The sequence below is a fragment of the Haemaphysalis longicornis genome, unplaced genomic scaffold, assembly GCF_048455015.1.
Source record: "Haemaphysalis longicornis isolate Haplotype H1 unplaced genomic scaffold, Haemaphysalis longicornis Haplotype H1 scaffold_4, whole genome shotgun sequence".
Taxonomy (NCBI): Eukaryota; Metazoa; Arthropoda; class Arachnida; order Ixodida; family Ixodidae; genus Haemaphysalis; species Haemaphysalis longicornis.
The window spans coordinates 87936052-87962419 of record NW_027526361.1 but is presented as its reverse complement, the minus strand read 5'-3'; the positions used below and the strand labels follow the sequence as shown (position 1 = coordinate 87962419).

Genomic DNA, 26368 nt, shown 5'->3' with positions numbered 1-26368 from the left:
ATTTATGTCCGAGCGCTGTCTGTACTAGAAACATTGAATCAATGCAAAATAACGCACATGATGGTCCAAAGCGTTAGAAACTGTGCATACAAAAAATGATAACTGAGCACAACATGATAGAACCGCACAACAAGCGGACGCTTCGTTTTCGGCACTAGAGAAGATACGCGAGCTCGGTATGACACTGGGAACAAAAATAAAAGCAAAAAAGCCATAATACCGCACTCTTTGCTAATGAAAAGCAATCATCAGACATTTTTGTGAAGAGTAGAAGAAAAAACAGAAGCAATGAATATTCAACTTCCTTATGGCTCAAACCAACCAACCAACCAACTTCAGCGTTGAATCTTCAAGTTTTAAACACGGCTAAACAACAATTTCTCAGTGGAAGCTGTTGAATGCTGCCCTATGAAAATACAAAAAGTTATCAAGATTCCTTTTTGTATTCTGTACAAACGACTTCTAGTGGTTTTTTCCATCTGCTGAAAATCGCGGTAATAACCTTTAGCCCGATGTTTCTGTATTTATTATATAAGCGTGAAAGCGCAGGTGTAAACAATTCACGGAACGTGAGGGAGAGTCAAAATGCCTCAATTAGCACCTTTCGTGGTCTTGTGGTGTTTCGATGAGATAAACTACAAGTCAAAAAGACGAATTTTTTTCTCGGCATTGTTGAATCTGCTCACTCGTTTCCTTGCTCGTTTGGCAGAAAAGATGTACAAGTACAGGGTCAGCTTCCGGCTCACCAACGAGACAGCGAGGACTGCTACGTACTCTGTCGAGGATTGCAAGGACAAAAACAATATGGTCGAAGAAGCGGTACGTACTAGATTGGAGCAGCGGACGGGTCCAGGAAACTATTCGATTATACTTAAATATGAAGCAAATTACCCTGCACTAGTAAACCGCTGAAAAATAGTGCACACTGTGGCTGAGCAATTGGGTTTTGTCAATTCATTACCTTTCCGTACATCAGTAATGAGTTTTTTTATCTTGGAGTATCAAGTGATAAGATATGTGGAAAGAGGCTTCTTTTTAACAAACTACATGCAGTAGGCACTATGTGTAGAACATCGTAATACTGGGTCTTCATATAAAAATGACAGAGACATAGCAGAGCGGGGAACCGGCCCCGGTGCGCACCCGGTGGCTGAGTGGCGCCTCGGAGCGTGCGCAGAGGAAGAAAAACTGGCAGGGCGCATGCGCAGAAGCACTTACCGTGTACCGGGCGCCGTACAAATACCGCTTCTCCGCTATCCTATAACTCTGTAACCAAGCCGATGCGAGGTGGCCAGACGAGGAGATACGGTCGCACGAGAATGGTTAACAGCCATTTTGGATGCACAAAAATGTACAGAAAGCTCCACTTGGAGAAGATACGTGTTACTGAGGGATAATTAATGTTTTCTGAAATATTGGGACGAGAGTGTCTTGCTTCGTTGGTCGCAGGAAGGCCGTGAAAAAATTGGTTGAGACATTGGCAAAGCTGGCAGTAAGTTTAAATGTAAATATCAAAGAAATCTTAAGTGATCATTTGCAGCCTAACGATAGGGCACCCCTTCAGACAACCGCTGCGGTGGCTCAGTGGCAAAGACTTTGTGCTGCTGAGCCTAAGGTCGCGGGTTCGAACACGGCCACGGTGGCTGCTTTTCTGGTGAGCCGAAAAGCGAGAGCACCCGTATGTTTGATTTCGGCGCATGCTAAAGATTCGAAGGTTGTAAAAGTTAATCGGGAGCCCTCCACTATAGGTCGCGTCATAGCGCAGGTGCAGCTTTAGCTTGTTAATCCCCACAATCAAGCAACCCTTTAAGAGTAGGTATAGAAACATCCGGGGACATGAATATAATTCGTTACATTACCGACTTGCCAGTATGGGCAAACTCAATCCGTGGCAAGCCAATACGGCGCGTAAAGCTGTGCAGGTGAAATCTCCGGTGCTTTCAGGGCCATTATTTGGACGTAATTACGTGTCGTTGTGGTTGCTTCTGTGCACGTGTCTGTACACGTAATCTGTTTCTTCACGAATTCAAACTATGTAGCCCTCCCCGTAAACTTCCATGTGTTGATTATAACAAATGACGTTCAGTTGCATTGGTGTAGTTTGTACGATTGCCTCCTGCATTTTTACAATGCCAAAGGCATCTCGCGCTTCCCAATGGGACTGAATGGTACGCCTGCAGTGCCTAGATTTCGCAAGGTGGGGCCCCGAACTAAACCGGGATCACGCAACCGTAACTAATTTCAAGAGTGGCTTGTGCCTAGTTGCCAAGGCAACGTACGTTTGAGATCACCGAAGGAGGGGGTGCCCCCGCCAGCGTCAGAAAACTCAGGCTCGCGGCGGAGCAGGTTTTTCCAACGTTGTCACTTTCCACCACGCGTCGCGCAGGGATGAACCGGTCACGCGACTAAAGCGCTGGGAAGGCTGCAGATTGGGGGAGAGTGGCCTGAGTAGAAGGAGAGGGCTTGGTTGGCCGGTCCGGGCTGATGCGTTTGGTATTGTAAAAATACAGGAGGCGATGTTTGTACACACCGCTGTTTTTCTTGTTTTTGAAGTATAATTTGAAGATTGAATCGTGTACGTTACGCAATATACGTAGAAACATCGATAATGCTTATGAGTTGAGTCTTGAAACTAACGGTTACTACGGGACAAGTTCGTATGCTTTAAATTGTTTTTGTGAAGTTCTAGGGCTTACCCGTAGGCAAGGAGCGGGGCACATTTTGTCCGAGCTCAGCTGCTTATGGTTTCTGAATACCACACAGCATATTTTAGTGTGCATGATGGTAAGTAAAATCATCAGCACGAGCTGAATTACCAGTCAATTGATTTTCTTTCCCTCCAGGCCTTAACGTACCATTAAATAATAATGCTGATTACTTGGGGATCAAATGAGCATCGTTTTATTGTATAGTCGCAAACGTTCATCTGGCAAATACTAGTGACGGTCAGCTTTCTCCTCATTAACGTTGATGCTCCACCCTTCTTAAGGTTAAAGACCACAATTGAACCTCCCAAAAGACAATGCTGTGTGACGCGCGGTTCACTAACGGGGTGTTCACTATTTCGCATATTTTTTTATCTCGTTGGATATGATGAAGGCAATGGCAGTGGTGAAAGACCGAGTGAAAGCGACCCTAAGAGGTTTGCTGCGGAATAAAAATTGTTAAATATGACCCAGTGGTACTCTGGCAGGAGTGCCTGCACTGTTTAGGTGATTTGCAAGTAGATTCGAATTTGATAACACATGGGACCAAGTACAAATTTGTGATTTTCCTTATAGATGCGGGTCGCTTATGGTGCTGACTTCCTCGGGGTACAAGTGCTCCAGTGTTCGTGAGTGAATGTATTCTGATGACTTGATGTGCTGTCACAATTACGTCTGACTGGTATATGACGCTTTTGGGAAGATTCACGGCTACCTATAACATCCGATAAATATTCAAAGCGCATATTTAGGCATATACTTGTATTACAAATAAGGTATCGCTGTGGTTAGTTGCACCTTTTCGTCGATTCTCTCATCGATAAGATACAAATGTACTTCGTGGGCGTTAGCTTCTCCTTGTTTCTCCGTCAGCTTTTAGAGACAGAACAGCACGTGTTTTCCTTCCACAAATTGTATCTTATTTTACATCAATTCCCTATACAAATTACTGTAAATTTTTATAATGTAATTGGAAATAGGCGGAGCAGCTTGTGAATGAGCCTATGTGCTCTCTCGGTAACTATTGCAGTCAACCGCGCGCCTTCACGAATTATCACCAACAGCGGCCGCGAAGTACAAGAAGCTAAAGTTTACACTGTCCGATATAGCTTTCGCACTGGTTGCTGCTTCGATACTAAAAAACCCCTTCAAAAAGGATTTTCGCAGTGTTTGCAACTTTCTAGGTGAGTTATCTCTAAAATTAATAAAAGAAAAAAAAAATGGAAATAAGCCATCAAAATCAAAGTATCTGCTTTATGCACGACCCTAAAAAACGAGGAAAAATAGCTTTGTAGAAGGATCCGAAGCAGGAATTAAGAACAAGAGAATGAACCAACAGTGCAACCCCCTGTATTCATACAATAACACTCAATGGGGAAATTTAACATATTTTGTTCCTATAGCCGCGTAAATAGCGATAATTGGTAGCAGAAAATTTCTTAAAGAAATATTCTTTATATGTGTATTCGCTATTCGCAAGTGTGTTTTCTGTCGACGGCTAATGAGCCCTTTTTTTCTGTATAGTCTCCTGTTTTCTGTTCAGAGTTCATATGGCCGTTGCATAGTTCAGTTGCGTAGCCACGGGGGAGGGCATGTGTTTCGGTGTAAGAACACCCCGAAAAATGTCTGACTTTTCTACTTTCTAAGGACTCAGATATTGTTCCAGCGCAGCCCCTCTTTTTCTTCTTTTTAGGTGTAGGCCCTTCGGAGCAACTGCGCGGAACGTCGTAGGATACTGTAGTGTTGGGTATACGTATATTGTGAGCGTTGTTTTCCCTCCTGCAAGTGCTGATCAGCACAGTCAAACCCACTTATAACGACCTCGAAAGTGCCGCGAGAAGTGGTCGTTATATCAGCAGTTCTTTGTATATGGACTCGCCCTCTAAAATCCGCGCAACTTAGCGAACATGTCGAACAACCTTTTCGGTGACAAGTTAAGCTTTTTTGCTTCATGAAGGGACGCCCGCTGTTTCATTACGAACGAACTAAGCGGTCGTACAACCTGCCGCTACCTGCACAATGCCCACGGAGAAATTATTTCGGACGTCTTCAAAATATCCACTCGCTGTAATGGCTTTTACAGCTACCAGCCGCGCCAGGCTAAGCGTACCGGCAGCTGCGTCGCTTCGGTCAAAGAAGAGCGAAGTTCAAAAGTTTGAGTGTCATCACGATTCGTTATCAGCAATTGTGCAAATGAAGTATTGGCGAACCGTGATCTCTTGATGGCAGCCAAGAAACCACCGGCGCTTTTTTGCAGCGCGTGGTGCACCGTTCGCGCCGACTCGGGCGGCGTCAAACTCCCGTCAGGATTTATGATTCCTCCTTATTTCTTTTGTTACCCTCACTGCCGTTCCGCCATTAGAGAAATGCCTGGAAAGTGAGTGAGCTCGGTCGCGGTGTCCGAAATCTGCGGGCAGTGCTCACCGATGGCGAATATCTTCTTCATGATTGTAAACTGAAGCGGTGAACACACCAGCACGCCGCCTCTTTAATGGTTGAAGGACTGGCTTGATTTTTTTTTTTTCATTCGTATGCGTCATATTTTTACCGTGACTGTGTCGGAAGTATTCGTTATAAAAGTAGGATTCTGAAAAACGTTCAGTATATCTGGACGCAGCTTCAATGGACGGCATAGGAAAGTCGTAAGTGCACCGAAATGTGGTCGTTATAACAGCTAGATCGTTATATCTGGGATAGTATAAGTGGGTTCGACTGTATAAGCTCTGTGAGTAGATTATGGACGGTGCTAGCGGTTCGTCTTCATCTGTACTTGATCATTAGTACTAGGCCGCACACCTGTGCTTTATCAGCTTCATTCGTGTACACACTCATCTTTATGGTGTGTTTGCCACTCTAGCGACTGGAGCTTTATAATGAATGCCGCTTTAGACCTCGATCTCTCAATACGAGCAGATGTAATGGACGCCGAAAAAAAATTTTAGAACCGTAATCTGCCTTCATTCGGAAATATAAAGCGTAACACATGGCCTGAGAGTTTCTTGAACCAGGAAGCTCAATATATCGGGTTGCCTGCGTGAGACACGTTCTAATCTCACATTAAGTTTCGTGTAGTAGTCTCAATTTTTTGTGTGTACCTGCTTCTCTGATGTGCATTTCTCTGAATACTGTATTCAGCCTCCCCCGCCTCCACCCCCCTCAATCTTCGCCCCATATCATTCATTCAGATGAAGTGGGCTGGGACTATCACACGTTACGACATGAAATAGGCGCCTATACGCTGTTATTCACGACTCCACGTGCAAAGTTCGCTTAACAGAAACGAATTTCTAAAATATAGGGTCTTTTTATTCGTATCACAAATTGTCGCCGTCCGAGGTGTCACTAGCAAGCCTGCAAATTTAACTTAATACGGTTAAATGACGTGTTTAGATTCCCGACGTTCCCTGTGGGCTTCAGTTTGTGCCATAAAAGCAATTTACTTTCGACTACGTGACGAATGCAGGAATGTTGCTTTTGCCATTGCGCTATGGTTTTGTGTTGTTCGCGTTACGTGGTTTCATCTTTACGTGGCGCTTCACTAACGTCCTGTTGCACTTCTACTCTTCCAGAGACGAGTACAAAGTGGAGCTCAACTTTGCTAGAGAGCCTACCCTGGCCTTGTTGAACAAAATCCGCACCTGCGAGTATTCTCAATGGGAAAATGACTGCTTTTTCCCGCCAGCCCTACACATTCTGAATGGGAGTGTTTCCGGTTGGTACAGTATTCGTTCTATGACAAACACTGGGCACCATTGTCTTAAGTATCACAATTTTGAGAGGACAAAACAAATAATTATAGCAGGTACTGATTAGCGATTAGTGAACTATAAATATGCTTGACAGCAAGTTGCCCCAGAAATTTCGTGATGCCTGCTAATAAAATACTGCGGTTTTCAAACAGTAGACATTCACGCGAAAGCATCTATAGTGATGGTCGTGTACGCAGTGGTGGCTGTCACTTGCTATTCGTTTGGTGAGTGCCTACAATTATCCGGTTTTAATCAAACGAATGGTCTAGCGTACTGTACATAACCAGTTGGTCATGTCTGCACAGCACTCTAAATCTAAAAACACAAGCGCCGATTTGCAATACAGAGATGCGCTCCACAGAAAATGAAGCACACACTAGGCCACGTACTGTTACGCAAGCAGAAGTGACTTAAGCAACAAAATTTACTGCCAGCTTACTGGCGGCGAAATAACTCGCTATACGTGTGGTGAGTTCATGCACTTCATAATTATTTATCAATGTGAACCCATAAAGCGCGCTGTATATACTGAAGGTTCAATTAGTGACATTGACAGCGCACGTAAAATTTAAGAAAATAAGCTTGATGTTTTATACATGATATGCATTGTAGGCAAAAAAGAAGCACAGACCTCTCCACGTGTTTCAACGAGTGTTGGGATACATGCAGGGCTGAGGGGAAAAAATGGAGGCCGTCTTGCTTACATCAGCGGTTCTCAGTGACTTTATAAAACTTGTGCATTTGTTTCTTTTGCGCGTCTTTCTATGCAGAGGTCACAGAAGAAGACCTTTGCGAAACGTACCTTAGCGAGTATCTGAAGAAACTCGGTGGTCCGTACAACTGCCAAAAAGTCGACAAGAAGCGATACGCCCTGAAGTGCTCCGAAAAATATAGAGCGGTCACATCGTACAAGGAAGGCATGCTAAATATTGACCTATGTGCAGGTGAGAACCCTTTTTTAAGACATACACGATGGCAGTGAAGGCCTAACCGTTCTTCTCAAAATAAGGCAAACGTCTCCGACTGCTGAATAGGACGCGACTGCTGATTCCCCTGTCATTTCAGTAGAAGCCTTCGAGCTAAAAGGTATATTTTCTGGTGTATTGGGGATATGCTAGTGAAAAGATGCTTGGTGCGTGTCAAGAAACCAGAACAAAACAAAACAAAAACATATAAAACGCCCAATTCACTAGTTTTATTACTAAAAAGTGCATCAAAAAACAACGTACACATATTTTCTTCCCTAAGGTCGCAGCCTGATGCACTGATACATAATCTAAAACCGCAGCTGGGCCTACGGACGTGAATGCTGTTGAAATCAACAATAGTGCTGCCAAAAATGTTATATTATGTGATTCCCTATAGAACTCATTGATCATGAGATACCATCTCTGCACCTTAATTTTAAATGCAAATTGGGGTTATACTGCTCGCAGCAAAATATTCTGTATTAATGGCGCAAATATGGTCACTTAAAGATGCGTCGATATGCCTATATGCATTCAAAATATCCTTCGGAGTGAATCAGCCAACGCTAAACCAACCTGCTCTTGCCATTTTCTTATCACGCAGAGAAGGACAACTTACGACCCAGCAGTCAAAACATCTAATACAAATTAATTTTTTATTTGTCTGTGTTTCGCATGCTTTAGTGACGCCTCCAGCTGCAGTGCTCTTTGCTGACAAGCTACTCTCGTTGTGTTTACATGTACGCGTTCAGATAAATAAGCGCAGTTTGTAGCCTACTTTGCAATGTGTACTAATTATTTCTTACAAGAACAGCAAAAATATTTTCTTTGTAGGCGAAGCATCATTTGGTAAATCCCGGTACATTTTCCTGGTGTCCAAACTTTGGAGTCGAATATTTTGACCCAATGCTTTCTGCGCACCACACTGTTCAATAAACATTGCCACAACTACTCTGTATTCTATGAAAAATGGTAGCATAAGAATGGTTACACTATTAGCTCTCTGCGGGGTTTGTGAACTAGAACTTCAAAATATGTTAACCGAGTGGGTCAACTGCTCGAATAACCAAAAGAGTTCATAATGCCAACGCAACGGAGACAATCTCGCAGAGTTCACACATCTAATTAGCACGCAATAGATGTAAGGGGTCATGTGACAATTATAAATGCACGGTAATTTCAACGTAATGACAGTAAGTTAGGGAATTGGGCTAGTTGGTTTTGCATGTTGCTCATGCTGTCCACTTCGTCCGTTTGTCTTCTTCAAAAGTGCGTCCCTTGTAACCTAAAGCGCAGTAGGTCAACTAGAAATAACGTAATGACATTTGTTTAGCGAAATGCCTTCTTCATAAACAGTCACTGGCTGCCAGCTGCTTCGCCCTACACGGAATTCTGGACCACGCCTCGCGCGATTTCAATCTATCATGCAAACGTTACGGCGGAGGTTTAGGAAGTGATTTTTAAAGTAACATGCACAAAACAACGTACAGAAAGATAAGTAGAGAAAGCGAGACACGAAAAGCTTTCTAAGTGCAAGTACTGCGAACCAGGTTCAATGCCGTATTAGATGACCGGCTACTAAGGAACAGCGGAGTTAGGGACGGTGGTGTCGAAAGGATAAAACAGAAGGCATTTGCGGAACTTGGTTTATAAATGCGGTCTATAAATGACTCTGTTCGCAATTTTCAAATTACGTTTACTTACCTACATAGTTCCGGAACGTAAGAGTGTTTCTAAAATACAGTTGATACGTCACATACCTACCTTTTTAAACTCGAGGCAAAAAATATTGATTTCTCACATAGGCTACAATTTGCTTGATGGAGTCACTTAACTATTGAAATACCTTGCAGAAGCCTTGCCAAACATTTCATTAGTTTTGGGGACATTCCTATAATTTCGAGGTGTTGTACTGCAAGCATTATGGGTTTTATACAATGCCATTTTTATATGTACTTCTTTCAGAGGAAAAATGCGAGGTATACTGCAAAGGACCTGAGCGCCAGTGCACAGGAGGCAAATGTGTGTGCCACACCAATTACTTCGAGAACGCCGACGGAGTCTGCGTCCGTAAGCATGTATTCTCTGCCAGCTGTCTAAAATCATCCACTGAGAAGACCTACAAGACAACAGCGCGTCATTGGACCCTGTTTCATCTATAACGTTATTTTCAAGTGTCTAGTTGTTTTGTCTGCAAGCATCGTAAAAGAAAAGCAGTTTTGGACGGGCTGGTTTTATTTAACTTGCAGTCACCCTTTAAGCGCTACTAATTTCTCCTGTGCATATGGCGGTTGAATGTAACCTGACCAGCTTGCAACTTGCGTTGGAAAATTACTTATTGTTTTTAATGGCGACCACCCAAAATTAAGATACTATATCAGTTGAAATCACTGGGTATAAAATATAACGCCCTGTGAGGGCATTTATGTTTACTAGCAAAACCCTATATGCAGGATGCCTCCGCTAATAATAACAATAGCTGAGCACTCTTCATACCTAAAGATCAAGTAAACGTATTCACAGAAAAAGAATTCCCTCCACTTAAGATGAACGTCCAGGAATTTGGTTTCGCGACTATTTTATCTTGCGCCGTTAAGGTAAGTTCAGGAGTACTTGGTGAAAAACGTTTTGCACTCTTATAAACCTTGATTTGTATCTGTCTTGCATAACTTCACATTTAACGTAAAATTGATAGGTTCTATTCAATTTTGTTTGCACCTTCAAGCAATCTGGCGTTCGCCATATTGCTTCAAAATCTCTAGAAATGCTTAGCAGTGATTTTCTAAATTTCTTGGTCCCCAGCAGCCATGCGTAAAGAAGCACGAACGTGGGCTTCATCTTAACATAAGCTCACTACTTTTTTTTACTTTCTGCATCTTATCATGGTGTACCTCTTATATTTGCCTGGTTCTGCAGAGATATCGAGTAATGCCTACGCCACTAGCCCTTAAAATTCCGTCTATTATAAGATGGCCAGTTTTAATGCATGTTGCTGCTGGCGGGCCTGGAGTTACCATTCTACAAAATAATATCAACATCATTATTAATTATGTGGAAAGCACCCTCTATGGTCGTTATTACATTTATTCCCAAGCTTTATTGCCATCTCCTTGATCCTCACTCAGTATAGTTGATTTCATCATATAAGTAAAAAAAACGTTCTGTTTTAGCTTACTGCTCAAAGAAGCCTTGCAAAAACGGTGGTGTTTGCGAAACAGGCGTGAAGCCATCATTCTACTGCAAGTGAGTCACTTGTTCTCTTGTAATTTAATTTTGGTCCCAAAAGGTACCTGAATGGACCGGTTAGAGTGAATTTGTTTTGTATTGGGATTATTACACCTTCAAACGCTCACAGAGAAGCGACAAGTGTAGCCAGGAGCAGTGTCATAGATGTAAATTAGAAACGCTTTGCATAATACATTCTATACATAGAACCAACCCCAGCAGCACGGGAGAATACACATCTTTGTAAGTTGTCCTAGTGGGCATAATTAAAACGTAAAATAGGGTAACATATGTTCCCGAATGCGGGTTGAGTGGCGCTGATCAGATGTAACCACGTAAACCTGGAGCGACATGAGATACCTTACAGCAGACGAATATCCTGTTCATTTGGAGTCTTAGTTTAATGTTGAGCTAATCTCGTTATTTATTGTTTCGTCTACGGTGTAACTCGCGAAGCCATCAAAAATAAATTTGGAGTAAAATTTTCAAATTCCTCTACACAAGTGTTGCGGTTAGATTGGTGAGGACAGCAAAATGCACGCGCGTATTCGAGATTGGGCTTAACAAGGGTAGGGGAAACCCTAAGTAAGTTCGGACGTAAAGGAGCAGCACATGGTGGGCTGCGTTAGTCCCACGTTCTATGAAAGGTTACAACAGTATCTTAATACATGTTCACTTATAATAACGTAATTATTTGGAACTTTTGTTCTGGCTGTGTAAATCTCCTAATGGGGGGACATTGCTAGAGGGCATAGCTATATTTCCGAACGATTCTCCTATGCGGGCTACATCACACTAAACCAGATCAATATCAGCCTTGCATGTGGCTCGACGGAAAATAAGGCAGCACAGAGGTTACGAATAATGTGAAGGTTGATAGCGTCAGCAAGTCTGCGGCCGTACTCCACCCAGCGACAGAGGGAAGGAGGGCGAAACGATTTCTCAGGTGAAGTGTTTTGAACACCGCGTTCTGTTGACAGCAGTTGAGAACGACCTTACAAAGGGCCAGTGAAGCGGTTGCTCAGATTTTTTTTTTTAAGTTTGCCTTACGGACTATCGTTAAATATTATCACAGCCCACTAAAAAAGAAATTATGAGTGTGGCTAAAAGCAGTAGCGTACAAAATATAGGCACAACTACCAGTGTTTACCCCATTTTTGTGGCTAAATAGACGTACAGATTTCAAGGAAGTATTATTCCAGTAACTGTCGACCTAAAAAAATGCAATAAAGGTTTTCAATTCTAATCTTACGTTTTTTTACAGGTGCCCCCCGTACTTCAAGGGCCCGACGTGCGAAATTCCGTTCCAGGAATACTCAGGTAAGGGTCAATAAAAGTAAAGTAAAATAAAGACCTTGCAATCAAACTAACCACCCGCCATATAAATGCACTTTTGAGGGATGACCACGAGACTGCTTCAGACAGCAGATGTTTCAAAGCGATCTGCATGTATTCCTACTAATTAGTCGTTTGGGTATGTTCTTTGGTAAATATTCTGAGCGTAGGATATATTATATTTTCCTTACGGAGGAGAAGTTGTATCCTATATCGCATATTATTTAAAAGAAGGGATAGAAAGATGTCGTAACGTTCGAATGCTCATTGCAGGAGCCCAAACAAAGCTCACCATAGTAGGCGTTGTTCTCGGCGTGCTACTCATCATCTGTCTTGGAACGGCGGCCGTTATCATTCGAAAGTAAGTGCCTGCGCTGTTCCCCTCTGAGAGCGCCTAAACAAAAAATGTCAAACATGAAATAAACAAGATATGAAAATAATGCATTCTGCCTCTGCTATGAGGCACCTATCTTTGCCTCTGTTTTGGTTAGTTTCTAAACCTTCATTCCTAGCAGTAGGACGATTTTGACGTGATATAGAAGTTGAAGTTTATTTTTACATGTTTTAAAAGTGCGTTCAAGTAATAATATAGAAGGAGGTGCCGTAGTTAAAAAATTGTCGTGGGGACCTCCTGTGAGAAAGTGCGTAAAAGAACAGCATTAGAGGAGGCAGCAAGTAAACTATAGATCAAAAGAAAATGAGCAAAAACAGGCAGAAAGTAATACATATATTTGTATATATACATACGCATACACATATACATCCATTTGTACAATATAAACAAATGCACATCAAACACTGCAGTAACAAGGATTAGACATAAGAACAGAAGCATGGCAAAAAATAAAGCTACAATGGAAACACGTTTACACATTATGCCAAGGTAGATAAAAGAAAACATTTGAATTGTTTTCGGAATAAATGAGGAGAGTGAATTGATTTACGCGGGTTGGGTAGTGCATTCCATATTGAAATGGCTGCGGATACGGCTGTTTGTTGCCCTAGTTGGAGCGAATTTTCGGTAGAATTAGGGGATGGTGTTCTGAAAAGCGGGTGCCGTGGAGTTAAAAAGTAACGACTGGTCGAGCCAGTTGTGGATCAATTCATTATTTCTGGCGCGAAAGAGCAAGATTGCCATTTTTATTTTATATTAAAAAAGAAGGCCTAGAATTCGAAGGTCAAAAGATAAATGTGGAGCACTGTCTCTCGGATGGCTGAAATTAGGATACGGATGGCTCGGTTTTGAAAAGAAAGAAGCGGTGACAGATGAACATCATATGTGCTTCCCCACGAGCCTAAACAGTATGCTGAATGACTGTGTACAAAACAGTTTTAAAGAGAACGGAGAACGGACAGAGGAAAATACACGCGAGTTGTAATTAGTACACGACTACCAAGCGAAATTTCGCCAATAAGTGACTTGATGTGCAAGTGCAATTTTAAATGCTTATCTTGCATTACTTCTAGGAATGTGGTGTAATCTGAAGTGTAGATAAAATGTGTACCAAGGCGGAGATGGGAGATTGAGGTAATTTGCTTATGATGGGAGTGGAAAATTATGAAACTGGTTTTACTAGGGTTTATATTTAAGCTATTGTTTCGGCACCAATCGGGTAACCCTATTAAATCGCCGTTTAATTTTTTTATTAGGTTCAAGAGGTCAGAATCAGCCAAATAAACCGTGGTGTCATCTGCGTAAAGCATGCATTTTAAAAAATTTCGAAAAACACTTATAGTTCTGGTTCACCCAAAATGGGCACAATAAGCATAACGCAATGCTTCCGTGCAAAAATGTAAGGAATGCTTAGCTCAGAAATACTCGTACATTGTCCGCTAGCCCAGGATGACCTTAATGTGTGTGCACTACGAGATCTGCATTAAAAGGTGTTTCGAATACAGACGAGCACACTGAACAATATCATCTTCGGTATACCTATATCAATGATCCAATGAATGAGTGAACATTAGATCGGCGACTTTTTTGTATACTGTGCTTCTTTCCCTACGCGTTATTAGAAGTAAAAGTTTCGCGTCAACGGAGGAGTATAAAAAGGAGTATTTTAAACAGGCTTTCCATGGGCCCCGAAGTGTTTGACCAAGAAAATAAACGGCTCCATCTCACTATACCCTACCTCGGCTACCCGTGACTGACGGGGAGGGCCATTATTCACATCTGATTTATAATTTTCGGAAGCCCATCTGCCCAGAAAATCCGTAAAATAGTGTACTTGCATTGAAGGGGGTGGATTGATTTCTTCACTGAGCATATTTGATACCGAAAATTGTTTTGAGTGTGTGTGAAATACATATAGCGTGTACTATTTTGTAAAACCCTGTAAGTTGTTTCTGCAATTTTTTTATGTTCCTGCTCACAAAATTACGCCTGATTTCTTCTGAGTAGAGCGCTATCAAAGCGGCATTACTCGCAAACCAAGCTTTAACACATGGTGCAAACTGCATGCGAGTATTCGCAAAATACTAGTAAAATTTAAAGCAATTATCCTCTAAAGAATAGTGGTGGGCTAGGACGTTGAACTTGTACTACAAAATGGTCGTTATTTTGAGAGTAGTTAAAGTAATTATATTGTGATTGCATTTCTCCTATGTATTGTTTGCAGGATACAAAACAAGATATCGCCGAGTGAGGACCTCTGAAGAAGAAGCTCACAAGCGTATCCAAAAGGCGGGCGATGGAGTTAGGCTTTTTTTAATGCGCACTAAAACATGGGTTTACGAATAAAAAGTGTTTTAGATCTAACCCAGCACAGAAGGCACTCATCTATAAGCGACAGGAAAGCTTTGCTCTTGTGATTTTCAGATCACACCCGAATATTCCTTGCAATAATCATTCATGTCCTCGTAAACATTTTCGTAATTAGCTAAACGTAGCGAATAACCATAGGAAATGAAGGGCTCATTAAAGGAAGAGAGCAATAAGGGCCAGCAGACAGGAACGCCAAGGACTAAGGAAGGCAGAGGAAAAAGGTGTTTTGTAATTTATTATTCTTGAAACAAATATATTGATTGAAATGTTTGCAAGAAATGAAGGGTTGCGAAAGTTGCGCCCCTGAAAAACCTGAACCCACGACCCCCAGAATTACGGTCTCGTGCGACACCAACTACGCTACCGGCGAGGCTGAGCTTCCCTGCACTTTTTTGGGTATTGATGTTAAAGGGACTCTGCAACCCCTGCTCTAAACGCTTCCACTATTTCCTTCGCGGTAGGAAACATTGTTAAAGCTATAGCTATCAACAGCGCGCCGCTGCACTGCATGAGTTGCTTGTAGCAGCATAACGACCCTCCTTTCGTTTCTGCCGTGCTTTGTGACTTTTTTCTATAGTGGCTATTGAATGCGTTTATTGCTGCAACATAAATGACAGCTGCAAATAGAAGCTTCATTGCTCTAATGATGTAATTCGAGCGCGGAAATAACGTCAAGACTCGGGAAGGAGAAAAGGAACTTTTTACAGGTTTTCAAGTTATCTGATGGGCAGACTAGTAATTTTTGGCTGAGGCAATTTGTGACCCCTGCTCCAAGCACTGGTTGGTTTTGTTGCCCGCGTTCTGAAAGCATTTAAAATGGAGAAAATAGTTGAAAAAAGGGTTGCAGAACCCCTTCAAGGTAATTTTTTCCGGCACTTGGGGGTGTTAGCCAGGGCCACGTAGACAACTCGGGATGTAAGGGACCTTCTTTTCAACCCCCAGGACATTACTCGAGCGTCTACGACGTGTAGGAAGCGGTCGACCAGTGTCGAACCCTCTTAAGCTACCTATGGCACCAGTACTTTCAGAACCAAAGCCCTGGCTCTGCGTGCAACGAATCAGAATAGGAAATGAGGGACTCGTTGACTGACCCCAGAAATGAGGGCCAGCACCATGGAACGCCAAGGAGGGCAAAGGGGTAAAAGAAGAGCGTGATTTGTTCTTCTCAAAAACGATACAGTTTTTGAAACAGTTGAAAAATAGAAGGTGGAGAAAAACACGTTCCTCGGGTGGGACCCGAACCCACGACCTTCCGAATATTTACTGGTGCGATACCAACAACGCTACCGGCGAGGATGTGCTCCCCTCAACTCTCTTAGGTACTTATGTTAAGGTAATCGTTTCCTGCGCTTGGGTGTGGTCGCACGCGGTGGCGTAGTTCGGGAGCGGCACTAGAGGAACGGCACTAGGGGAAATCTCTGCCCTGAAGAGCTAACGTAGATCCTTGCGTTCTTCACTTTCATTATCGCGACGACGCTGATGTCTGGCGGATGCCGGGACGTAGGTACGTAGGTACGTATTCTTTTTCGCACGGGAAAATTTTTCTTGGACCTTGGTGCACATATAATTTAATGATAACATGATAAATTTAATGACAAAAGGCTGATGAGGAGAGCTTCCACGTCACTTACTACAGGGGTCAGCTCTTTGACCACACCTCAACCTCACCTCACCTGGTGAGGCTGAGGTACATTTTAGGCTGGATCGATCTCACGAGATCGAAACCTGATAATGTTGCCCAGATGCCGTTCCTGGGGACAATTTGATGACGCAGATTGACGCAAACTTGGACAAGTCGATGACCTAACATCATGTGTTGATGTTTATGCTGGCCAGCCAGTCCGGTGTACAAACGTTCGTTTAAAAGAACATTGGAATTATTTGAAGGAAACTTACACATTCTATTTGCCTGCGCACTATCGCTCCTCATGAGGAAATACTCATCGAGTACAAATTTACTAAGCAGCTCCAACGAAACTTAATAAGGCAGTAAGCATAAACAGGCTTCGTGAAAAGCGCGTTAGTCAGGCTCCTTTGTGCTTACACGAAACAGAGATTGCCTGTCTTGATTGTTAGTTAAATGGGAGCACACGCGCTGTTCTTTCCGTTTCACTAGTTTAAATTTTTGACGCTATGGTGATTGTGCGTGCGTAAGTCCATAATGATATTTTTTGGGGTATAAAATGTCTTTCGTAAATAAATTTCAGTTTTTAGACAACGGTCGGCCTCTTTGTCTTCTTGTGTCTTCGTCGAGCCGTGCTTTTTCGCCACAATGGCCGTGCTAACCCTCAAAGAGTGTGTGGTACGAGCACGGTTTCCCTAGTAGATGATAGGACATCACCTCCACTGTGCTAGACGAGAAGATATGGCATCTTCCTATCCCAGCACACCTTCTTGCACATAGCCTTCCACGAAGCCCCGACGAAGACATCGCAGTCTAGCGGCACTTGATGCGTCGCCGTTTTGCAAAACCCACTCTTTTGGAAGTACGACGGGACATATATGAATGATTTTACGAAGTGTTTTCGAATAACCCAGCGTTATACGCATGTTCAATTGGGCCAACAACCATTAAAAGTGTATCACATAATGAACGCGCATATCACGTATACTTATGAGCTCACAAAGGGAGGCATGTTGCAACCCGCCGCGGTGGCTCAGTGGCTAAGGCGTTGCGCTGCTGAGAACGAGGTCGCGGGTTCGATTCCCGGTCGCGGCGGCCGCTTTTCTGATGGAGGCGGAAAGCAAAAACGCCCGTGTGTTCGAGATTTCGGCGCTCGTTAAAGATCCCCAGGTGGTCAAAATTAATCCGGAGCCCTCCACTACGCGCGCCTCATCGCCTGCGTTGCGTCGGCGCGTTAAACCCTACGATCAATCAATCGGAGGCATGTTGCATAAGTTTAGAGGTCTATTTTTGGCGTAACACACTGCCTGATTAAACTGGGGTTTACAAGCTTTGTTCACGCATTGGAAAAGTGCTGTGTTAACAAATACTACTGCTTCTGTGAGAATCCTGGTTCAAATTTCAAGGAATTGCACGTGTTTTTTATTTACTCTCTACAACGGCGACCATTTTCCTGGCCAGACAACAACGACTGCAAGGACGACAGCTTTTAACAGAATGAGAGACAGAGAATAAACTTTATTTCGAGGCATATCACTGATTATGCATCATGAAAGTGATGCTGGCGGTTAAATCACGTTAATGGCTGTCAGCGTGAACTGATCAGCGACCTCGGCAGCCCTAGTGGCCAAGCGGGCCTGCAGGTCCGGGTCCGAGCTGCGCAGCGCGCCTCTCACCGTTCCTCAGAGGGTACTTCGGGAAAGGGGTTTTTCGGCCAAGCCCAGGTGATATTATATAGTGTTGCATGACCGCCACATAAGCAGCAGGCCGAAGTAGGTGCAGAGTTGGGTGGATGTGAGTCAGGGCGGCGGGATTTGGAAAGGTGCCTGTCTGAAGAAGTCGACACGTGTGGGCCTTGCCTTAGAATTGTCTAAAGTTTTGTGCGCCGGAGGATAGATCAAGCGGGAGAGGCGGTAGTGTATAGTGATGTCGTGAAAAGAGACCAGGTGATTCTGCGCAGATCGCGCCCCGTGGTAGGGAGAGGCTGGGCCCAGCCCGGATCGTGAGTCCTCGGGTGTGTTCGTGCGCCGCTTCCTTCTTTCCGAGGCACGAATGCGCGGGCGTCCAGGTCAGAAGAACTGGTTGTTTTAGGGGTCGGCCAGAGTTTCCTGTCAAAGTTTTGAGTGTCGGCTCTCACATGCGTCCGGTGGAAAAATTTTGACTTCCAGTTTTAGAATCAGAAACGATCGTGCTGGGAGTGGGGTCGAGTATTGGAGCTAGGGCTATGGCCGCGTCTTCGGTGGTCTCTGGGCCGGTGGACCGAACGGTGGCCGAATTGAGAAGTTCCTTGCCGTTGTTCATGGCTACAATCGTGTATGCGTCGTGGAATCTGTATTCTGCCACGTCAACATACCCAACATGGGGATTATTGCCGTACATCTTGTGGAACGCTTCCGCTCGCTTTAGTCTCCTAGTGACCTGGTGCTCAGGGTGCATATTGCGGGGCAACGGTTTGTTTATTAGTTAGAAGTGTATTGACGCGGGGATGGGATGTAGTTGCACAAAGTTTGTATGGTGACCGATACGTAGTTCTTGAAGTATGTGCCGCCCCGTGCTGGTTCCGGCCAGTCGCTCAAACTGACACGTTAAGTAAGCTTCTATGAGCTCTTGAGCTGTATTGTGGAGACCCATTCCATCCGATCGGGCATTGGAAGTGTCGGGAATGAGTCGAAGCGCTAATTTATAGGTTAACCCGTTAGTTAGGAGGAGATAAGGGAGGGAGCAAGCCATCTGGCTTATGACAAAGGCTTGGAGAATGCGAACTTTCTCGCTTTCGGGAGACCCTTATGGCGGTTGGTGACCCTGAGGACAAGTCGGGCCGTCTGGTCCGCGGCTCGGTTCATTAGGCGTATGAAGCCATCACTTTTGCAGTTGCTTTGTAGTGTTAGTCCTAAGATTCGGATTATCGGTACCTCTGGGATCGGTTTGCGTTTATGTGGAGCCAGATGTTTGGTTTTTGAGGTGGTCTTTGAGCCGGCGACGGAAGTAAAAGCAGCTCGGATTGAGATGGAGAGCAAGAGAGTCCCGCTCTGCCAGCTTCCTCTGTGACGATGTCGATGCCCATCTGCAGGATTTCCTCAATTTGGGCATCGCTACCTCTGTTGGCCCACAGAGTGATGTCATCCGCGTAGAGGTTATGCTGGAGACCGGGAATTTTTTTAGTCTCTTCGGGATTTTGAGGATGGCCCGATTAAACAGGAGCGGGGAAAGAACGGATGCTTGAGGAGGAGTACCCCTTCTCTCCAACCGAGAAAATGGGGGTTACGAGGTCGCCCACGTGTATCACAGCCGTACTGTCTGAGAGAAAGTCTTTGATGCGGTTGTAGGTACGTTCTCCGAGATTGATCGATTGAAGGCCTTTGAGAATGGCCTTGTGGCCAACGTTGTCGAAAGCCGTGGTCAGATCTAGTAGTAGCACTGCCGATGAGGCTATCCTGTCAGGCGAACGTCGTATAACGTGATGATGGAGTCTGAGCATCACATCTTGTGGAAATAAACCGGCTCGGAAACCTATCATCGTACGGGGGAATTGCCCTGTGTCTATGACGTGATTTGAGAGTCGGGTGTGTATGATGTGCCCCTTGAGCTACCGAAGTAGGATGTAAGTGAAATAGGGCGTAGGTGTTCGAGTGCGAGAGGTTTGTTGGTCTTGGGAATCAGAACTACCTTGGCATGTTTCCACGACCTAGGTAGGGTGCCTGATCTCCAGCACTCGTTAATGTAATGCCTTAGCGACGCAATCGATTTGCATTCAGATTGCAGAGTGCTTTATTAGGTACGCCATCGGGGCCAGGAGCTGAGTTGGTGCGAAGTTTTGCGATGGCCGCCCTGAGCTCCGTTTCCGAGATGTCTCGGTCCATTTCAGAATTTCGGAAGCCTGTGCAGTTTGGCAGCTTGGGGCTAGGACTCGGGGGCAAATATGTGTCACGAATTTTGCCAGGGAGTGCGGTATCGGATCATGGGTAATTATGCATGACCTGTGTTAGACGGTTTCTCTGCTCAGCTTTTCTGCGGTTAAGATCGAGGAGGTGTCTGAGAAGCTGCCACGTTTTCTTCATCCCTAGATTTCCCTTCAGCTGTTCGCAAATTTGGTCCCATTGGTCTCACGCCAGCTCGGTGGCGTGGGCTGCTATTTTCCTTTCCGGTGAGGTCAAGCGCAACATAAGCTTCCGGTTGTTTTTGTGTGCGCCAGCGCTTCTGCATGCTTTTGTAGGCCTCCCAGAGGCGGGAAAGCCTGGCATCAATGGTTAGGGATGGGATGTCCTGATCAAGCTTTCTCGTGGTGGTTTTAAATGCAGAGCATTTCAGTAACTCACGATGTCACCCGCGTTGACGTTCGTAGTCCTATATAAAAAAAATACTATCCGGCGCCCGGTTTCGATACCTCGACCCTGCGGGCGGAATGCAATGTACATGGTGCTCTACCCACTGCGCCACAAATCCGACACAGAATGGGACGCTACGAACGCGCCTTATATCGTTGACTCATTCAAATTACTGCTGACGAGCGCTCTCTCGTCAGCAGTTGCCACAAGTGCAACAACATTAACGTAACGCAAACTACTTAACGTAGTGCGCCCCCGGAAATGCTGTACATTTGATCGTGCCCCTCGCGAGGGGGATGTTTCACTGCGTCTTCTCTCGGTCGCGGGTCCCGTGGCGCCATCTGGCGGCTGCGCGGCACAACTCGTAGCACTTAGAAAAGATGCGGCGCCAGCCAGCTGTGTGTGTGCGTGCCGCACTTGTACAAATGGCGAGTGCATTGGCTGTCCAGAGAGCAAAGCATTCGTGCAAGTAAGCCATTGCAGTCAGTCAGTCAGTCAGTCAGTCAGTCCGTCAGTTAGTTAGTTAGCTAGATAGTTAGTTAACAACTCCGCAAGCATTTGCGTTTCTTGCTTTGTAAACAAAGCGAAACACGCAAGAATGACGAAATTTTTTATGTACATTAGGAGTGTTTCCGTCGACGTGTCTATGTCTGATATTGGTGCGTCATCTGCGTTGCTGTTTCGAAGAAATCAGAATTCGTCCCACTCGACTAGTATTGCCTAATGGGGAGTGTATTTATTCATCACCGTGTGCCTAATTACTGTCTCAATATTAAAGTGATAACTCTGAGGGTGTGACCAGTAACGTTCCACTCTTCGCATCTCGTATGTAGTGCAAAGGTAAGATCTGGGGCAGTGTCAACTTGGACGCTGTTACCTATCCTGGTGGCCATTCCGGAGTCAGTCAGAATGCTAAAGTGCTGTAGCTGTATTTGCTCCCAGAGGTCCGTTCCTTTTTTGTAACTACATTGGTAGCCCGAGGTGGTATGTGGGGCATTATAATCTCCTACCACCACTAGCGCGTGCGGTCCTACTGCCCTGCGTGTGAGAGCGAAAAGAAAGTTAAGTCTATGGTCGCGGTTCCATGGTGGGCTATATACATTAATAATGAAGATTTCAGTGGCTTTTACACTTCTTTAAATAGATTGTTATTAGATCATGAAGAAAGTCTATACTGTCGAATTGTTGCCTGGTCGCCGGTAGGTTGCGGTTGACCAGGATGGCTGTGCGGGTAGTTTAGGGGTCCTGAAAAGCTTTATAGCCGGGTAGTTCAACGTTAGTTCCGCTTTTTTGCTGTCCGATTACATCGGGAGGAAATTGAAGTGACTAGACAAGTAGCTGTTGTTCTGGCCGCTTCCGTTTCAATCCGCGGCAATTTCATGCCAGATTTGAACAGTACGGTTTGCCTCTGTTTCTCTCGCCATGGGGAGCGGAGGATTGCTGTGATGGGGCTGTTAACAGTTGGATATGTAGTAGTGTTACGATAGACTTCTGGATACTATTTTGCACTCCTAGAATACCTTGAAGGGTGTGTGCAATGTCGCCAAGTTTATCTTTGACTTCTTGAGGGAGGGAGGTTTCGACAGCGCGTTTCTTTGTGGGGGGCGAATTAACATCTGTACCAGAGGGGTCTGCCGGGGTGGTCAGTTGTTCACGGAGGGATTTATTTTCGTCCCGCAAGGCTTCATTAACTTTTAACAGTTTCGCGATGCTCTGCGTAAGAGATCTACCTTAATGCTTTAAGACTAGCTAGTTCCAGCCGAAACTCTGTGCTCGCAGTGGGGACTTGGATGTGGCCCTATTGGCGGATGGAAATCGAGATTTTGAGCGACCTCTCTCTCGCTCCGGTAGGCTGGGCTATTCTTGTGGGTTTTTCATGATTGATTTGAACTTTAGAGTTGACCTCGATTGGTGTTCTTGTCGCTGTTGCTGTCTTCCATTTTGCGACGATGGTGGGAGGCTCTGTTGGGGCTGGAATCTACGCGGGCGGTCTACGGCTCCGGTCAGGTGCTGTCCATTTCAGATCACACACTTGAGGTTCACGGGTCCGTCGGTAGGGTTGACTGTGCGGCAAGTGTGGCAGCGAGTCTCAGCCGCTAGACACACGTCTGCTCGGTGGTCTACTATCCAGCAGTGCGGGCAGGCCTCCTGCGGAAGGGGTAGGTCGTTTGTCGGTATCGGACCCAGTATGGTACTACGGTGCCTTGAAAAAGAATTTGGATGGTTTTGGAGGATCCCATCCTCCTGGCACTTAGAATGTGGAAGACAGGGTTGTGATATTTGAATCCTGTCGTGATGTCATCCGGAGATTCGTCCTCGGGAATGTTGAACACGATGTCGGTCACTGTGCGCGACGGGGCGACGACGTGATTCGACAGTTCGAAGGTTTGATCCTTGAGATCCCTGGACTACCTACGTCGTAACCTACATTCTTCCCCCGCTAACGTCCTCAAATTGGCTTACGAAACTTTGTCCGACCTCAACTCAAATTTGCCTCGCCAATCTGGTCCCCCCACCAAAACTACTTAACTGACATGATCGAGGCAGTCCAAAATAGGGCAGTTCGATAAATTTCTCGTAACTATGATTTCTGCTTCAGTGTAACTCAACTTAAAATGGATTATTCCCTTCAATCATTAGCCACTCGCCGCAATATATCTCTTTTATGCCTCTTTCATAAATACGTAAATAGTACTAAAATGACCAGACTTCCTATTGAACTACCCTCCTACTTATCAACTAGACTACACAACCAGTTTAGCTTTTCGCGCATGTACGGTAAAACAAACTCTTTTAACGCATCCGCATTGCCTCGAGCCATCACGTTGTGGAATGATCTTCCCGATAACTTGGTATCAGACCCCAACCCAGTTTCCTTCCGCAACAAATTGGTCTTGCACTTCAGTTGATAACTTAAGGTCTTAGCACTTTGTTCTTGGTTGTATATGGTATTTTTTGTGCTCTGCGAAAGTTCTTTTGCTAATTATTCTGCCCACTGATCATTATTGGTTCATTTTTGTTTATAAAACCCTATCTAAACAATCTGTTCAGATTTCCTGTAAGCGCTGCTATGACATTTCCTGTTTGTTATGCTACATTGTTTTGTCACGGCCAGTTACAGATTTTGCATAGTTTTTATAATGCTATGTGCCGTGAGTTGACTTTATGTGGTTCGGTGATTATATGTCATGTCTCACTTATAGATATTTAGTTCTAGTTTCAATGTTATGTTTCGCGCTTGCTTCCCGGCTCCTTTTACGCATTTACTTGTGGTATTTGTTAAACTTGTACTCATGCCTTTGTTAGCCCCCTTACTCAATGCCCTCGCCAAGGGCCTGTAAGGTATCTGTAAATAAATAAATTAATACGGATAAACTTTACCGAGCAGAATAGAACCGCTCGATCCTTGGAGGGGGTACTAAAGACGAAGTCGTTCGCACGAGCAGATGGGCTGCGTGCGTACCTGCTCACCGCTTATGCAAGGAGCTCCTGCGGCTGCGAAGATTGCATTTGTGATGGTAACACTGCTGGTGGCTTTCAGATCTAGTCTACCCTTGGGCTGACAGAATAAGACGCTTAGGGATTTATCCTTAATATGATGTGTTGACTCGTAGTTGAGGCACTCCGTAAGTGCGGCTGTTTGTGCCTCGGACGTCTCTCCGTTGTCTTTGAATTAACTGGTGCGTGCTTTTAATGTTAAAGGGGGTTTGCGTAAGCAGAAAGAAAAGAACCTGAGACGCGCGTGGGTGGTGATCGGCTTGGGTTGGCAAGTAAAGAGGTTCCAGTGAGTAACATGATGACATAAGCTGAGCGATCTTCCTTTGCACTTTTTTTAAGTTTATAAATTAAACTTTTTTGACGTGGGTCATAGACAACGTCAGCGTACTCTTACGTTGCCCTACAAATTGTTAGAAATGGGGATAGATTTGCCGCTTCCGGCGCCAGTTTTTGTTTTTCCCGCAGAAACCAAAGTGCATTTTTCGGCAGCTGAACCGGTGGTACTAATATGTGAAGCCCAGGTTAGATGACTGTGTGTAGTCTGACCAAATATCTGACTGCGTTGACTGTGTTTATCATTCGAAATACTATTGAGAACATAAAACTATGGCCTTTTCTGGTGTCTTATTAGTAACGCCTAAAGAGAGTTTTTTTTTTCTCTTTTGCCTCATTTTCGAACGCACACATCAATTTTCACCCGATGCAATGCCCTGGCTGAGTTGTGTTTTGTGGTTGGTGTCATTAATTTCCCGGTATATGAGAGAGTCAGCTGGAAAAAGACACATAATAATGGTGTCGACGATTTCTGAAAAAATGTCGTTTATGTGCGCCAAGAAAAGGACAGTACCCAAGACTGATTTCTGTAGAACGCCAAAGGTTACTTCTAGAGTTCCTGAGGAGTTTCTGTCATGTTTCTTGCGACTCGATAACATCTCCATAAAAACTCCCCAGAAAATCACAATGCATGTTTTGAGGATTGCTGCCCCATACTACTATACATTGTGTCCTGTCTGTACGATAAGCCGTAATTCCCTTTTATACATTGATATTTATACCCAGTTTTAATATTTCGAGAATAAGTTGGTGTATTGCCGCGTCAAATGTTTTTAAGATATGAGAAAATATTGAATGAACTGACTTTGTTATTTAGGGGTAGTGGAAAGTCACTTATTTGTTCATATTCAGTGATATTAGAAGGCTTTTGATGGAAACTGTTTTGATGCTGAAAAACGTATGAGTGTCTTCGGGATACGCAGTAATTGATTTTTATAATACATGTTAAATTTTTGCGTAGTTCTTGTGATATACGTGCAGGAAAGTTGTAGTTAGACATAAGTATGTAGTATCTGGTTTTCCCTGAAGAAACACGTCAGTCTAAAAACGATTATCTGAATTTCGCAGAAAAAGGCATCATCCGGCCCGATCTCCAGATAATATCTGCGGCTGGCGATATTAAAATTTGTATGTTATGCGTAATTACAGATGAGTTTTTCAAATTGCTCACTCGATCTAGAAAGGGATATCTGGAAAGGGATACAACAGATATTTTTTCAAGCATCCGTAACGTCAGAGTGTCACCCGCTTCCTTAAATTAGGGTGCTCTGTCAGAAGATATGAGGAGTCGACTCAAGATAGCCAACAAACCCCACCGAATCCACAGGGCGCAGGTGACGAAGGGGGGTGGCCGTCTGATGTGCGGCTTTCGCCGACCAGAGCGGCAAGAATGAGCAAGAGCCTTGAACGAAAAAAACAGCACAAAGACTTATATTTAGACAGGCAAGTTACAAACACAAGCACGAGGTAACAGATCGATAATGACAGACAACCTAGTTGGAATTCTAATACAAGAAACAGTTCAAAATTCGATAAAATGATGCAGACAGGAGCGTTAACAAATGAATATTACGAATCGGAGCAGTTAACAAAAAAGAAACGAACAGTTCGATGCATATGAGAGACAGAGTCCCAGCATATTCACCGACCGGGCCGGACGATGCACCGCTGTCGGAGGCGATTCGGCTACCTGGGAAGCGTGGCTTCGCTGTAGGCCAGGCCGTCCGAGACGATCACGGTGATTCGAGGCCCGGGAGTACGTTGGAGTACTCCAGGGCGCGGGTCGCCGATGGTGTGATGTACAAACTGGCAGGTGCCGTTGTCAATCACGACGTCCAAACG

General features: G+C 44.4%; 1 protein-coding gene across 1 annotated transcript in view; it reads left to right on the top strand.

The window, feature by feature from the left end:
- LOC144178989 (uncharacterized) overlaps nt 1–14740 on the top strand; it is an 89360-nt gene extending 74620 nt beyond the window's left edge. The window contains exons 23-31 of the mRNA XM_077707148.1: nt 710–819; nt 3282–3334; nt 6275–6417; nt 7225–7398; nt 9388–9492; nt 10593–10665; nt 11912–11967; nt 12256–12343; nt 14601–14740. Of these exons, the coding sequence (XP_077563274.1) occupies nt 710–819; nt 3282–3334; nt 6275–6417; nt 7225–7398; nt 9388–9492; nt 10593–10665; nt 11912–11967; nt 12256–12343; nt 14601–14637 (839 nt within the window). The 3' untranslated portion in view covers nt 14638–14740. The remainder of the gene's footprint in view (nt 1–709; nt 820–3281; nt 3335–6274; nt 6418–7224; nt 7399–9387; nt 9493–10592; nt 10666–11911; nt 11968–12255; nt 12344–14600) is intronic.
- The last annotated feature ends 11628 nt before the right edge of the window (nt 14741–26368 follow it).